At 55.1% G+C, this 16,757-nt stretch overlaps 2 protein-coding genes and 1 non-coding gene across 3 annotated transcripts; 2 read left to right on the top strand and 1 right to left on the bottom strand.

Moving 5' to 3' along the window:
- Positions 1–841: 841 nt before the first annotated feature.
- On the top strand, positions 842–3,408 carry DICSQDRAFT_71711 (uncharacterized protein; the record flags this gene model as incomplete). Its single annotated transcript, XM_007370882.1, has 9 exons — positions 842–1,442; positions 1,528–2,154; positions 2,219–2,329; positions 2,393–2,494; positions 2,563–2,741; positions 2,814–2,903; positions 2,978–3,006; positions 3,061–3,121; positions 3,199–3,408. The coding sequence occupies 9 exons, from the start codon at positions 842–844 to the stop codon at positions 3,406–3,408; spliced, it is 2,010 nt and encodes a 669-aa protein (XP_007370944.1).
- Positions 3,409–11,684: 8,276 nt separating this feature from the next.
- Positions 11,685–14,080, top strand: DICSQDRAFT_113215 (uncharacterized protein; the record flags this gene model as incomplete). Its single annotated transcript, XM_007370881.1, has 9 exons — positions 11,685–12,098; positions 12,174–12,812; positions 12,872–12,982; positions 13,054–13,155; positions 13,228–13,406; positions 13,483–13,572; positions 13,647–13,675; positions 13,733–13,793; positions 13,871–14,080. Exons 1-9 carry the CDS (start codon positions 11,975–11,977, stop codon positions 14,078–14,080), a joined length of 1,545 nt encoding a protein of 514 aa, XP_007370943.1. The 5' UTR covers positions 11,685–11,974.
- Positions 14,081–16,557: 2,477 nt separating this feature from the next.
- DICSQDRAFT_t205 lies at positions 16,558–16,628 on the bottom strand. Its single transcript has one exon. It is a non-coding gene; the product is annotated as a tRNA-Cys (tRNA).
- Positions 16,629–16,757: the final 129 nt, after the last annotated feature.

The raw sequence follows: 16,757 nt of genomic DNA, 5'->3' as shown, positions 1-16,757 counted from the left end.
TGACCCCAGTGTTCGGACATTTCTCCGCGGAGTGGTCACGAAAAGTCACATATGCCGAGAACTGCCGGTTAAGACTCCGACCCGAGTGTGCAGATTCGCGCGCACAGGCGCTCGAGCGGAGATTGACAATGAAGGACCGTCTTGTGGCGCAAGGTCACGCTCGATGGCCGGTATTCTACTGCACATCTTCTGTACCTCAAATACCTTCGGAAAAATATGCATCATATACAGGATTCCTAGGAAACGGTGCCAAAGTTTTTCGGGGATGAGCGCTCGACAAGGAAGCTGGACCGAGTACCAACATTGCACATGGCTCATCTACTGAACCTCTTCCTGCTAACAGATCGCAACAACACCTCGCTCAATCCACGCCATTATTTTTTTATCTGACTTGAGTCTCTACGTTGCATCATTGTGCAAATTTATAGCTTTATCGGACAGCAGGTGAGGGAGCCACGGCAGTTTGTCCGAACACTGGGGACTGTCCGAACACTGGGGTCGCGATAGTAGATTATCATGCAATTCGAGCCCCGAGGCATAAGCGAAGGCCGGGCGCTCTGACGCGCGCCTCCTCGGTTAACCCGGGCGCTGCCTATCCCCACTTGCAGCATCGACTCGTGCAGACTTCAATGTATTTCCTCGGAAAGAACGAGCGATCCAGAGCAGGCAGAGATTGCAGCTACCGGAGGCTAAGAATAGTAAGTTACGCGCTCATCAAGGAGTCTGTCCCGCTCCACCCTGTCTTGCTCATCCTCCATTCTTTCCCCCTCTCTGCTCTTCCTTGCGTACTGACCTCGACACAGGCGACTTGCGACTATTTCAACAGACAGCCTCTACCGCCATGCCGCGCGAGAACAGCTTCAGCGACTCCGACGGCCGCTCCCTCACCCCCGACCTCGAAGAAGGCCTCGCGACCTCTCCAACATACGCCGGCCCCCCTGCTACCCGTCGCAGTAACGACAATACCAATGCATCTGCAGAGAACAGGTATCCACAGCACCACCCGCTCAAACACAGCTACACATCCCCTACCCCCGCCCCACTCACCACCCCACAACAACAGCAACAGCAACAGCAGCAGCCCATCTTCCTCACCCCCACTGTCCGTTTCCGCTCCGCCGTCCGCAAGGTCATTGCCATGCGCTCCATGTCCTCCCTCCTCGCGCGACGCGGCGTCGGCGCGGAGCCAGGCGCAGACCCGCGCTCGGCCGCCGCGTTCCTCAAGTACGGCCACATCCGCCAGCGGTGCACTATCGAGGTGAACGACTACTCGACGACGCGGGTGGGCTCCGCGCGGATGGACAATAGCGAGTTCCTCAAGTTCCTCGGGGAGGAGGGCGAGCGCGGGGCGAGCGGGGCACGGGAGCCGTGGGTGCGGGTGCGGTGGATCGACGTCGGGGGCATCAGCTGGGACGTCATCAGCGCGCTTGCGCTCAAGTACGGTGCGCCGCCTTCGTTCGTTCGCGATGACTTTGCGTGCTCAGTGCTGAGGGGAACGCGGCGCCCGAACGTGTTTGCGGCGTACAGACCTGCACCCGCTCGCGGTCGAGGACGTCCTCCACCAGCGCGGCCACCCGCGTTCCAAGGCCGACTACTACCCGCAACACCTCTTCGTCCGCATCCTCGTCCACACCCTTGCCTCCTCCGCATCCTCGTCCTTCTTCTCAGACGACCGTACCCCCGAGGACACCTCTCCCGCGGACATGTTCGCCAGTATGCCGCGCTCAGAATCCCCGGCACAGATGGACGACGAGGAAGAGGCCGACCTCAAGCGCCGCATGAGCGCCAGCGCCCCCGTCAACGACGATTCCGACGAAGCAGACGAGCGGACAGTGTTCGAGAGCGCCCGCGCGTCCGTGTTTTCCACCCTGCGCCGCTCCCCGAAGGCGAGGCGGAGGAAGGAGAAGATGTCCGGCATTGGCCTCCCCTGGAGTCGTCCGAGGGCGCATGACGCCGAGGGCTCCCCGCGCGCACCCGGGCAGTGGCCTTTCGCGGCGATGGCACCCGCCGCGATACGGATAGGGGAGAGCAGCAAGAAGGCGCGGTACCAGAAGCTGGTGGGAGAGCTGAAGAAGGGCGACCGGGTGGACGTGCAGATCCACCCGATGTGCGTGTTCTTGCTCCGGGACGGGACGGTCGTGTCGATTCACAACGGTGCGTCTACGTCCTCCCCGGCGACTCGGAGGGTGGTGCTGACTTGACTCGCGGGTGGGGACAGACACGACGCTGGCGCTGACTGCGCCGATTGCAGAGCGGCTGAGGCAGCGGGACACGGTGTTGCGGACGAGCGCGGACCCAGCGTTGCTCGTCCAGTCGCTGCTCGACCTCGGTGAGTCTATCAGCTGTGCGCGGCACACGCTGATCGCGCTAACGTGCATGTTTCTCACACCAGTCGTCGACCAGGCGCTGGAGGTCGTCGAGGAGTACCAAGGCCGGATCCTCGAGATCGAGGAGCAGGTCCTGCTCAAGCCGAGCATGAAGACCGTCCGCAGACGTCAGTCGTATCGCGGTCCAATTCGCTCTGCGACTCACGGGGACGCTGACGGTTCGGCTGTTCCGTAGTGCATATACTCCAGGGCGACCTCGTGCTGCATAAACGAACGCTCGAGCCGGTCAAGACGCTCATATACGGGCTCAGGCGGTACGACGCGGACCGCGCGCTCGCGCTGCGGGACCCGGACGACGGGGATGACAAGACGCAGTTGGGGGGGTACATGAGCCATAAGGCGAAGATCTACTTGGTGCGTTCGTTCGTTCGCGGGAGGGAGCTGGGTGTGAGGGCAATGTGGCTGATTGGCATCGACCTTGTTGAGGCTGATGTGTACGACCATATGGAGTACATTCTGGCGAGCTTGGATATGGTCGCGGGCATTACGGAGAACCTGATGAATTACACGTTCAACGTGAGTCCCCCATTGCTTGCTTGTCGATCCTGCGTTGTGTTCGGACAGTCTGAGTGAAGGCTTGACGTTTATAGATGGCGTCATACGAGATGAACGAAGTAATGTGCGTGTACATCACAGCATAGCCAGGACTCTGTTGACATGTCTCCTGGACCAGGCGCCGTCTGACCACGGTGACGATCATTTGCCTCCCGCTCACGCTCCTCACCGGGTACTTCGTGCGTGCCGCCATTTCCTTTCCACTCGATCATATTCAGTCTCCCGCGTGCTGACGTTATGTCGTATGCTTGCGCAGGGCATGAACTTCACCCCTATGTGGTCCGTGAACCACAACAGCGACCTCCTGTTCTGGGAGATCGCAATCCCGGTCATACTCATCGTCGTCCCGCTCTTCATGTGGGGAGATATACGACGGATGAGGCATTACTTGGATAAGAGCTGGAGGCGGAGGAGGATAAACAAGGTTTGTCTCTTGCTTCCACCTGCTGATGGGGCGTTGTGCTGACTTGGGATGGGTGGATGGCAGGCGTTCAAACGTGCATAGACCGGTAATAATCGTGCATAGACCGGTAATAAGAGCGCCGTGCGATTGGGGGCGCTCTTCTTGTCTCTGTTCCAAATCTCACTCGAGGGAGGGAGCTCACACTTTTATTGCTACGAACACGGACTTCCGGGCTCCTATGCGAACCCTTATGACCGAACAAGCCCAGTGGTCATTTATCTCTTTCACTCCGCTCCTTCGGCGAACTCCACTCGGCTTCTCGTCTCATACCTGGCCCTCGCTGTCCGCTCCCCTTACCTATGAGAGGTATCCTCGTAGACATACTGTCCGTCTAAGCTCTCTCGACCTCTATTCTGACATGGGCTGCGGCTTCCTGGATCTTCTCAGCGTTCGACTTGAATTCAGCTCATCTGCATTGGTTTTGATGCACCAGTCTTCAGCTCGCCGCCGCAAGTCATTTCGTCCACATGCTATCTACATGCTAGAGTCTCTACACACGATTGGTCTCGTCGATACGGATGAAACGCTGACTTGCACAACAGCATCAATACACCAGCATTGCGTTCCCAAAAGACCACGTCTGCAGTCGTAGCGACCGCACATTGGGCACCTGGTGGCAGTCTCTCTATCTTTCCCATACACGCGATGCTTGCCGCGCAGTATACGCGCCGAGTGTCTTCCCTATGCGTGTACGAGCGTATGCACGACAGTCGGCTAGAGCTGGGGAGCATGCTTTCCGTGCCCCTCGTTCTAGAGAAAAGTACGTCGCGCTTCCATTCTGTGCGCCGTATGGCTGTGTCTCGTTTTCTGAGTGCTTTGGACGTGCTCCTGGTAGAGGGCGCCGTCGCAACCTGACCCGGTCACGTTGACGTCTGACCTGAGCTCCTTCGTCTGGTTCAAGCCGTGACGCAAATTTGTCCTTATCCGATGATCTTCGCCGGTATGGTTGCAGGACGAGGTTCGCACTACTGAGTCAGGCAACCGAATAGACTGTTGCCGATAGCATTCAAGACCACCGTTGTTTGACATCGAGCGCTACGCGTGATTGATTGTTGTGTGAGCAGCACAGTTCCGCGCCACTGGGCGCAAGAGTATATGGCCGATTCGATTGGTGCGTGCGCGTCGCAGATTTGAAAGGGTTGATTAGATGTCTGTCGAGGACTCGTAGACTACTCAGCAATAAGCCTAACAGATCGTACGCGCGGACCATGTTGGTGGAGACAGGGAGGAAAAGATTCCGCGTGCGCTGGGTACACGGAGCGGGTGTCCGGCCAGGAGTCTCCTTGACGTCCCACACACGAGTTCAAAGGTCGCCACTTGCTCCAAGACAGCCGAGCGCCATCCTGAGCGAATTCCGAATTCCATGAATCATTGGAGTCGTCTGGTCTCTCTTCTAGGTGAATCCAATCGGTCGTTTGTCTGAACCGTGACCCTGATGGACAATGCTCCCCACTAGTTCCGCACCATGCGCCCAGCTGACCTTGTTCAACCCACCTGCTAGGTTCCTATTCTCCTTATCGTGACACGCTCTTCTTCAGTGTTGGGCACCCAATCGCCGCCACAGTAGGTTATGTGATAGATCCGGATCCACCCGACGAGCGTAAGTGACATATACATCCATTGTGCCAACCTGTGGTTTCGGGAAACACCCTCTTTCGGCCCCACCTGTTCTTGTGGCGTATTCTTGGGTACACGTGCAATTACAAGTCTACGGCGCTGAGTTTCTCTTCGCCCCATACACTGCCAAAGAACGCAACTATGTGACATTCGCCACCGGGTGGTACTCCAGCCTAGAAGTATTTTTTATCCTGGCACCCTTGCGCAGCTGGCTGAGTACCATTGGACGATAGTATCATGATCTCCCACCCTTAGCCGTAATACGTTCGTGTCCTTTGCGCAGCTCGGTAAGCATTACCTGACAACAGCTACTCCCAGGTGGTCTCAGGTGAGCTTCGTTGGGCCTGTGGAAGTGAAAAGGTTACGTATACCCACTATGGCCTTACCGCCTTGAGACCAGGATCTGAGCCATCACCTCCTATTGTACCGCTTCAAAATTAATCGAGGTAGAGTATCAGGGGCGATAGCTATGTGACCATGCAAGTAGAGACGTTATCCATTGTGTCGACCATACACTCATCACCCTTCTCATAGAGTACGGAGTGCTATGGAGTATCTGGCAATCGTTTGGCCGCCGTTGGCTGGCTTCGTGTTACCTTACGCTGTTTATGCACTTTTCTTTGACTATCATTCTAGGGCAAGGAGTCGGTCAGTTAGTAGCCAATGGTGTGATGAGTATTGGAAAAAAATCCTTCACCCGCAAAATGGGAGACTTCCTTCGGATGTGCGGTTGCGTAACGCTTTATCGACTCGGATGTATTCTAAATACATGCTCAGCAAGACCGCTCACTCGCCTGTTCACCGTTAGGTAAGCACCATGGTGGTCAAATTGGGTAGATCGGTGCACATGCTCGCCTACTATCTGTATGCAGATGACTGGAAAGTCGGTACGACACTGGAACGCATTTTTTCCCATATAAACGGCTCACTCGGTATGATGCACAACCCTCCATTTTGCTCTGTATAAAAGTAAACATATCCTTCAGACCACAATCGAAGACGGACGGACCAGAAGGCTTATGTACATTGAGAGCGGCCGCATCACTGGCGACTGTCAGATATCCGGTTTTGGGATCTTGTGTCTTCATCGACTGTGTTATCGCTATCTGGAGTACGTAGGGGGTCTACACCACCTCTGGAGTTTGTGGTGGCGGTCGAAGGGCCGAAGGTCTTCTGGTAGCGCGCGAGTTCTATTTGACACCGTTTCGGATGGTGTCACAGACGATGTGTCTAGATGCTAGTCCTTTTCATGCGATTCGTTGAAGGCTGGAAGCATGCGTCGTATTCCACTAATTATGACTACAGAAATTATCACTAGGAGAACCTACCATTTATGGAACACACGACATCTCTACTGCATATAAAAGAGGACAGTAAGCCAAGGACTCCCCAGCAAGTCCTCGCTGAGCACTGGCAACATCACACGTCGACCACATTGCCGTAAGTGTTTCTCCATATTGCCTCCCTGTAGTCGTCGCTCTAACAACTCTCTCTCTCTGAACAGGTCCACCAACATGCGCTTCACTATTGCCGTTGTCAATCTCGTCATGGCCATCGGCGCGATGAACATCAGAGCCGCCATGGCTGCCGCTGCTCCTGGGCAGCTCCAGGCTCGCCAAACTTTGCCGCAATGCGGCAATCCGATTCTTCTTTGCACCGATGACGTAGACTGCGAGGCGTGCCCCTCCGTCCTTGGTTTCACCTTCCAGTGTGACATTGAGCCGCCGGCCACCACCGGGGTAGCTATGGTCCTCAATCGCTTGAGATTGATACATTCTGACATCACGTTTGTTTCAGTTGTGCTTGCCCATCCCACTCTGATTACACGAGCTTCAGGTCAAGACCGATATGGGAGCTCGAAGACCAGCCTTCAATCTCCCTATCGTGGTGAAGCTGTTTGGTTCGGTTGCGATCGATAGTATTCCTTTGTAGTATGCGAAAGTATGAGTATCTCCCCTAGGAGAAGGAAAACCCAAATATATGTCTCGTGGTGTACAACGAGTTGAATCCTCCTCTTCTGCTTGGGTGACAGAACTTTGATGATGATGGCAGACGATGTCATATTTCTGATATGCAGAGTCGATACGTGGTCCCGTGGGTTTCTCGTCCATGAGTAAGTCTGAGGCGAGTCAACTCGAATCTCCTAAGCACGCTCGCGGTGTCTAATATGGAGAATATTTGTGGATAACGGAGGACGAGACCTATAATTATATCGATTAGTGCCCACCACGCTAGGACGGGAATATGTTTCGGCTTGGAAGAGTCGCGCTGTATCGAAGTCTCGTCCAAAAAGACCTCCTATGTATGGAACCAGGTGGTCCGACTCGGACGGCTTAAGGCTCACTACAATGAACCCTTCTCACTCGCAAGTTCGCAACTACTGACTCTAGAAGACACTGTCGCACAGTAAGCCGGTCATGTCATGTCAATTTTTGCCCTGACCTCCATATTTGTCTCTTGCAAGCCATGACCTCCAATAATCCTCATACCTGCGAAATGAACTTGTACTGTTGACGCGCAATAGCAGGTCCACTATTGCCGGCAACCGAATAGACTCGTAGCAACTGCAGTCAAAGAAAACGAGCGCTACTCCGGATAGACTGGTCGGATGACCAGAACAGGCCCGCCCCGTTGGGATACTGTTGGCTTATGCCGTCTTTTTCCATTGGTGCGTGCACATGAAGACAGGGAGGTAATCCCGCGTGCGCTTGGTCCACGAAGTGATTGCCCGGAAAGGGTTCTCATGGGACATGCCATACGCTTGTCGTCACTCGCTCCAAGGCAGGCAAGTGAAAGCGAGTGGACACAGAGCTTGAAGGACACCGTCTGCATATCAGAGCACATGTTGAAGTCAAGTCGTATCTCTGGAAAGACGTCATCCGAATGATTTGGGGGCTGGCGAGCGCCGTCCTGAGCGAATTCCGGGTTACACGGATCAATTGGAGTCGTCTGGTCTCTGCTAGGTCATTCTCTGAACCATGATGCATGACCTCTGATCGAACCCGCTCCCCACTGCTAGTTCTTCACCGTGCGCCCAGCTGACATTGTTCGACCTGGCTTCTAGGTACCTTTTTTCGCCTTCGCGACACGCTCTTCTTCAGTGTTGGGCGCTCAATCGCCGCCACTGTAGGTTAAGTGATAGATGTGGAATCACACGGTGAGCGTAGATGACATGTACGTCCAACGTGCGAATCAGTGGTTCAGGGCAACAACCTCTTTTCGGTCCCGCCCGTCTCAGACGTCTACTACTCTAGTGTGTGTGCAGGTAGGCGATGATGAGTTTCTCTTCGCCTCAATTTTGGGACTGTATCCCAATGTAAAAGTATCTTCTTCAGCACTGATGTCCTTGCGCAACTGAGGATGTACTGTCGGACGACGGATCATCCCCTAAGTGGTCTCATGTGTCCCGGTGACAGTCACGAGGTTACGTATGCCGTATACCAGTGTAAATTCATCCAGGGTTCAGTCGTGTTGGTGGTGTCGAAGGTACGATCGGTTTCCCTTTTCGCATTATTGCTGAGCATCTGGACATGCGTGCGAAGTTCGTGGAGGAACATGGAAAACACCGCATTCCTAATAGGCGGCCCCTGTCCCGAATCTCGCTGTCACCTGTGTTCTCGTCCCCGGTCAAATTGTTGGAGTAAGTTCATCTGGACGTTTTTGCTGATGATTTTCTCAGGTTCTCACCCCTGGGGTAGTTCAAGGCCGTGGAGACAGGCCGCTTTGCAGATCGTTCTGCGCATAGTCGCCAGTAGTACTCGATGTATTGTCAAGTATCAAGGTGACGAATTTCCTGCGACAGTGTTTTGCAGCCGCGTGTGACGTCTGAGCTTAGTCCCTCTGCCAGAGGGAACGGAAATGGTGACCGGCTGGAGATGGAGTGTACGGCAACTAGTACTCGTTCCGTTGAGTTCGCCACAGCTTTCCCCCAAGAGCTCCTCAAGACTCTGCCTTCGTACAGTATCATTTCTTTGTAAATTTCCTCATGGCCTGGGGTAGGAGGATAGAGTACGCGGGGGCGAGACCTCTCGAACGTCAGGCTCGACTCGGAGACCTGACGGGGGAAGAGTTGTCAGCGTGTCGATGACAGATGGCTGCAAAGCAAGCGAGAATACTACATGTTCTATTGCCCGAAGGCGACCCCAAGTCACATAGCGGGTACAAATTCATGAGATGGGCGGATGACCGTAGAGACCGTCGAGAACGTCGATACCGTCGAGACCGGAGACGGCGAGCGCGAGTCACGGTTGTGAGCACCTGGGGTGTGACGTCATCTGTCCCATATGCGGATGCGCGTCGGCCAGTCCGTTTATGGGTATGCCCGCCCTGTTCGGCCTCGCAACGTTCATCGACCTCACCCCCCGTCGCTGGTGAGAATGATCTCTCCCTACATCTACTACTCATATCATACGTTTGTAACTCCTTCATGAATAACGACTCTCCGTCAACGTCGATACTCGGCGCCGTGCGCTGAACGTCTCCACTCACCTCTACCGTCCTTGTCACGAACACCAACCTCAGGCCTGCCTTAGCCGCAAACGGCTCCCCGTTCATCCTCAGTTGGGACCCCCACACCCTCCTACATAAATGGCAGGGGCATCTCATTAACCTTTATGTTTTTACCAAGCTCAACCACTTCCTATGCCTCCTCCTTTGTGGACGCAGCCTGCTGAAACCACGCTAGCATCGACGCAGACCGTGACTCCGACGAAGCAATCGGAACGCGTGACTCACAAAGTGACACCGCACAAGCGTCCCCTCACACAGGGGGCATTGGGTACCCTCAAATGTACATCGTCTATGATCTTTCGCGTTGCTGTGTGCAGTCTACAGTAGCTAGTTTGACCGCTCGCTTACGCACGACATTACAGTTTACTTCGACAAAGTCTCCCAGACCCCAGACGTTCCCGCCCGCACCATGCTCGCAAAACGCGTGAAGTCCATGCCCGGTCTGGTGCACTACACTGCGCAATACGTGTGCAGCTGGTTCGCAACCGCGCGCAAGAAGCAGGGACGGAGAGAGAGAGAAGCAGGCTCGTTCCCGCGCGTGAGTTGCCACCTCAGGCCTGGCGGAAGGAGCGCCGGGAGCAGGTATAGAAAAAGAAAGACGTCGCTGTCGAATCTAACCTGAACTGCACACGTAATCTTATCCTCCACATAACTTGTGTGCGTTGAGCCGACGCGGCTTACCGAATTCATGCGCCGGGTCCCGAACCCCTCACCAGAGGTCGCGCAGAGCTCGGTCGAGCGGCTCAAACCTAGAGTGTCTGTGACGCTCGCGCTGGGTTTCACGAGGTGGTGGAGAGCACGGGATCCGCATCAGCTGGAGAGAGAGATGATACCGGTGGTGCAGGCTGCCAGTGTGTGATTCGAGGTGAGCATGCGTTCTAAGCGATTCTCAGTTGCGCCAATGGGGCACGACATTGATGCTTGCTGGAATTGCCAGGTATGCCATCCACCGCAACATTGCTCATCCTCTGCCAGAGCACGAGGACATCTTTATGCTGCCAATTAGATGGCACTGCAGCCATTTAGATAGGAGAGAACCTGCATGCAATGGCAAACACTGCGGCACAGCTGAACCATGGACTTCTCAGTCCGGTAAAGGAAGTCGCCGTCTCAATCACTGGCATGTAGCCTGGTCGGTGCCCGTTGGCTTGACAGGTGACAATTCTGAGAGCGCTTGGGAAGACAAGTTTGATGCGTCCGCTACTATGGCATTGTGGCCGATGTACCGATAGTCTTGGATCCCTCGTTTGTACACTGATGAGCCTCGAACTCGAATGCGAAACGATGGATTGTGGTAAACTCAGAGATAGGCGCCAAGGCGATTCCTCGTCCGAAAACCCCACTTCGAGATGCAGCCTCTTTTGGCCGACGCTGAAGGATAGCCGTGCAATTCTCATCCGTATCCTTGGAAGGAAGTAGATGTAGGGTCCCTCTGATAGTAGAACTGGGAGATACCGAGGATGCGATGGTGTAGTCTAGATGCAGGGAGTTAAAATCCGATTTGCCAAATTGTGTCGACGAGAGTCATTCAGGCTGAGCTTCAGGGCCTTCGTTTTGAATCGTAATTAATCACTTGCAGTAAAAGACAGATGAGTTTCTTTACACGTGCCTGGGTAATTAGCGGGAAACGTCCCTGTGTTTCGGTGAGAGCATTCTCAGTGTCGAGGGGTGGCACGGCTGGGAGCCTGAATGAAGTGAGCGACTCGGGTGCCGAGGGTGGAGCAGAGTATGAGACAGCTCTTGTTGTGCTTAGCCTTATCAACTTCCATCTGTACTTGCAGCTACTAACAGACAGAGCGGCGTTCGTGAAGAAAACATGCGGATGGTACCTCAGATGAGTGAGATCCGAGTCGCTTCGATAGTAGCGGGCAGACCCAGCGGACAGGACGGTGATGAGGACTTAGCAAGTCTCTGGTCAAGCCAGTCAAGCAGAATGACTATATATATATGGTTTTTTTGCGACCGTATATCCACGGCGGGGTTGAGGTCGAAAGCGAAATAGCAGAGGATACATGTCACCAGCGTTCACATGCAGCGCCTGGGGATTTCGATGAGTCAGCACAACTCAAGTGTAAAGACACGCACTTGCAGCCCCACCCCTCGACCTTCCCACGATCTTGTGCCTTCTCCTTCCTCTTCACATTCTTGCTCTCCACAGAGACGGCGGCCAGTACGCTGACCGGTCATAGTCTGTACTCCCGTGCCTCAATCCGTCGAACGAGAAGAGCTTGGGAAAATCCCGTAGTCACTACCTGGAGCACTACTCTTAGTTTCGCCTCGACGTCGACGTGCACGGCCGCGAAATACCCACAATCTGCGACGATGGCGGGCTTTACGGCAGGTCCACCTTGGCTCTTCCGCAGCGTTCCTCAAGTAGGGCCACATCCGCCAGGGGTGGAGAACGTCCGCTCGACGACGCGTGCGAGGTCCGCGCGAATGGACAATGGCGAGTTCCTCAAGTTCTTCTGGGAGGGGAGCGAGCTCGGGTCGAGCGGGGTACGGGAGCCGTGAGTGCGTGTGCGGTGGATCGATCTGGGACGTCGTCAGCGCGCTCGCGCTCAGGTACGGTGCGCCGCGTTCATCAGCGGTGATCTTGGGTGCTCAGTGCTAACGCGACGTCCGAACGTGTCTGTGACTTGCAGACCTGCACCCGCTGGCGCTGGAGGACGTCCTCCACCAGCGCGGCCACCCGCGTTCCAAGGCCGACTACTACCCGCAACACCTCTTCGTCCGCATCCTCGTCCACACCCTCGCCTCCTCCGCATCCTCGTCCTTCTTCTCAGATGACCGTACCCCCGAGGACACCTCTCCCGCGGACATGTTCGCCAGTATGCCCCGCTCAGAATCCCCGGCGCAAATGGACGATGAGGAAGAGGCCGACCTCAAGCGCCGCATGATTGCCAGCGCTCGGGCCAACGACGACTCCGACGAAGCAGAGGAGCGAACGGTGTTCGGGAGCGTGGGCGCGACCGGTTTCTCCTCCCTGCGCCGCGCCCCGAAGGCGGAAGGGATGAAAGAGAAGGCCAGTATCGACCTCCCTTGGTCCCGTCCGCCAGGAGCGCGCGACGTCGAGGGCTCCCCGCGCGCGCCGACAAACGCATCCGGGCAGTGGCCCTTCGCGGCGATGGGAGCCGCAGGGATACGGATAGGAGACAGCAGCAAGAAGGCGCGGTACCAGAAGCTGGTGGGCGAGCTGAAGAAGGGCGACAGGGTCGACGTGCAGATCCACCCCATGTGCATCTTCTTGCTGCGGGACGGGACGGTCGTGTCGATACACAACGGTGCGTCTCCGTCTTGCCGGGCGAGGGCGTTGCTGACTCGACGCACGGGTGGGGGATAGACACGACGCTGGCGCTGACGTCGCCGATCGCGGAGCGGTTGAGGCAGAGGGACACGGTCGTGCGGACGAGCGCGGACCCGGCGTTGCTCGTCCAGTCGTTGCTCGACCTCGGTCAGTCCGCTTCTCGTCGGGCTGTATGCGGCGCACGCGCATCACGCTGACGTCTGCGTTCCTCCCACCAGTCGTCGACCAGGCGCTGGAGGTCGTCGAGGAGTACCAAGGCCGGATCCTCGAGATGGAAGAGCAGGTCCTGCTCAAGCCGAGCATGAAGACCGTCCGCAGACGTCAGTCGTCTCGCGGCTCGATCTATTCGCTCTGCGGCTCACGGGGACGCTGACGGTTCGGCTGTGCCGTAGTGCATATACTCCAGGGCGACCTCGTGCTGCATAAACGAACGCTCGAGCCGGTCAAGACGCTCATATACGGGCTCAGGCGGTACGACGCGGACCGCGCGCTCGCTCTGAGGGACCCGGATAACGAGGATGACAAGACGCAGTTGGGGGGGTACATGAGCCATAAGGCGAAGATCTACTTGGTGCGTTTGTTCGTTCGTAGTCTGGAGCCAGGTGTGTGGTAGGGTTATGAGGCTGATTGACATCGTCCTTGTTCAGGCTGATGTGTGCGACCATATGGAGTATATCCTGACGAGCTTGGATATGGTCGCGGGCATTACGGAGAACCTGATGAATTACACGTTCAACGTGAGTCCCCCATTGCTTGCTCGTCGATCCTGCGTTGTGTTTGGACAGTCTGAGTGAAGGCCTGACGTTTGTAGATGGCGTCATACGAGATGAACGAAGTAATGTGCGTGTACATCCCCACAGCATAGCCAGGACTCTGTTGACATGTCTCCTGGACCAGGCGCCGTCTGACCACGGTGACGATCATTTGCCTCCCGCTCACGCTCCTCACCGGGTACTTCGTGCGTGCCGCCATCTCCTTTCCACTCGATCATGTTCAGTCTCCCGCGTGCTGACGTTGTGTCGTATGCTTGCGCAGGGCGTGAACTTCACCCCTATGTGGTCCGTGAATCACAACAGCGACGTCCTGTTCTGGGAGATCGCAATCCCGGTCATACTCATCGTCGTCCCGCTCTTCATGTGGGGAGATATACGACGGATGAGGCATTACTTGGATAAGAGCTGGAGGGGGAGGAGGATCAACGAGGTACGTACTTCGTTTTCCTTTGGCGATGGGGCGTTGTGCTGACTTGGGATGGGTGGGTGGCAGGCGTTCAAGCGTGCGTAGGGCGAAGGGGTAAGAGTTCGGTGCGAGTTGGCACTCTCTTCTTCTTTCTGTCTCAATTCCCACTCAACGGAGGGGCTCTATTATCCACTGCTACGATGCTGGACCTGCGGGCTACTATTTAGAAATCTCATGACCGATAAACCTGGACAATCACGAATCCTGTTCACTCAGCTCCCTCGGCGAACTTCTCTTGACTCTACATCTCGTTCCTGGCCCTTGCTGGCTGCCTTTACTTATCTCCTAGAAGCTGTTCTGTCTCTCTAAACTCTAACTCGATCTCTTCTTCGAAATGGGCTGCAGTTTCCGGAACGGTACCATGTCGTCCACGCGCCTGTGTCTCCACACGCGACTTTTGATGGATACGGATGACCCTCCGATCCGCACAAGAGCGTTCATACGCAGACATGGCGGAGTTTCGAATGGAACAAATCTGCAGCCGTAGTAACCGCATATTGGACACCTGATTGCAGTCTCGCTATCTTTCACGTACTCGTCATGCTCGCCACGCAGAGTATGCGCCGAGTTCTCCAATGTGTGTACGAGCGCCCGCAAGACATGTGCGGCGAGGCGCCCAAAGCTGTCGACTCAAGTGCTTGGGGAGTATGCATTCCATGCCGCTCGTTCTATATACAAGTATGTGTTGTTCCCATTCTGTGCGCTTTTAGTATATTTCTCTCGTTTTCTGAGTGCTTTGTAGCTACTCCATCTAGAGGGCGCAACCTGAGCCTCTCATGTAGACGCTCGCCCTGAGGTCCACTTCGTCTGATTCAGAACCATGACCTGACCAATCGCCCCCATCCGGGGAACTTCGTCGCTATTGTTGCAGGCCGAAGTTCGCATTACTCTGTTAGGCAACCGAATAGACTCGTGCCGACAGAAGTCGGGACCACCGTTGTATGACATGGAGCGCTACGCGTGATCGATCGGTCCGTGTGAGCAGCACATGCCCGCGCCATCAGGCTACTGAGAGATTATAAGGCTTCGATCGATGCGTGCGGTTATGTGTCTTCTGACGACATGGACCACGCAGCATTGAGCCTAAAGGATCGAGTGCGTTGACCATGCTGGTAGTTCCGCGTATGCTTTGTATGCGGGTATCCGGCCAGGAGTCTCGTGGACGTGCGCCACATGAAGTCGACAGGTCGTCACTCAGCCCAAAGCAGGCAACTGAGAGCAAGTAGAAACGAAGACTGAAGGTCAATGTCCACATACCAAGTCCCTGTCAGAGCGCACGTCGTAGGTGTATTTCTTGAGAGCCATAACCCCACTTATTCGGGCGCTGCCGAGCGCAATGCATCATGAACGACTTCCGGATTAAACGGGTCATTGGAATCGTCTGGCCTGTCTTGGGTGAACGGCACTGGTAATATGTTCGAACCGTGGCCTCTGATTGACATTGCTCCCCACTAGTTCCGCACCGTGCCTGCAGCTGACGCGGTTCGAGCTAGCTTCTAGGTGTCCACATATTCCATTGTGACACATTTCCCCCCAGCGCTGGGCACTCAATCGCCGCCGCTATAGGTTAGACGATAGATTCGGCTCCACCCGGTGAGCGTAGATGACATATACGTCCAACGTGCGAACCAGTGGTTTACGGAAACGACTTCTTGTCTCCGCCTTGTTGCGTGGCCTCAAAAATGAAATGTAAAATTCTACTACTTGACTGCGGTAGACCTCTGCGGACGTATTTCCAGAACTGACAAACTCGAGGAGAGCACAGTGCTTGTCCTGTGGCGCATCTTCGAGATTCCTTCAACTTCATCAACGCAATCCGATAATTACCTCCTCGCTCATATATGTGCTCTGTATTGCTTGTAAAATGATCAATTGAAGTCTTCAATAATTGCTGAAACTTCATGTCGGATTCATTGCTTTCCATCTGTCCAACGACGTATACGCGTCGCTATCGCATTGCCGGAGGTGAAAGGGCGTAACTTCTCTTCTAGTCAAGCTTGGCCTATTGTGTGGTCTGTATACTGCAGCCTTGAATCTCTGAACTCTTGCCTTATCGGAGGCTATTACTATGTGCTACGAAAAGTATCACAATATGGTACTGGACACAAGCTCGGCGTTTCTGTAGCCCTCCATATTCTGTCTGAGTCTCACACTGCTCTCTCAATGATCTGGCTACGATACTAGTCACCAGATCAACTTTCCATCTCAATGGAGTTATGCCTACCCAGGTCGGAGATCATGCCAGTGAGCTAATGTGGCAGGTATGATTATGCGCTCCCACAGCTTGCTGTACACCGACCGCGCAAATTTTCTTGCAAAGCCTGAATATCTGCAAATGCAATGGGCCCATATCTTGGCTCATATGGTCGCCCCACAATATCCTTGGGGAAATCAGCTGCTCGGCTATCAGCTAGGTAGGCCGCCACCATAGCTAATGCGACAGGTGGCTGAACGCGCTCACCCTGTGTTGAACAATGAAAAGTTGGTCAGACCGGGGATTGAACCCGGGTCATCCCATATGCGCTGGGAGGTGTTACCACTACACCATCCAACCGATACTAGAGTGTGAATTCTACAGATTCCAACACTCCCCCTGAAGTCACACTCTGGTGATCAATCAAGGAACCAACTTTTCCAAATGAAGTTACCCTCAGGCACATTTCCCGAGGCGGGGGTTCTCTGA

Source organism: Dichomitus squalens (genome assembly GCF_000275845.1).
Source record: "Dichomitus squalens LYAD-421 SS1 unplaced genomic scaffold DICSQscaffold_79, whole genome shotgun sequence".
NCBI classification, from domain to species: domain Eukaryota; kingdom Fungi; phylum Basidiomycota; class Agaricomycetes; order Polyporales; family Polyporaceae; genus Dichomitus; species Dichomitus squalens.
This window is presented reverse-complemented; position numbering and strand designations above follow the sequence as displayed.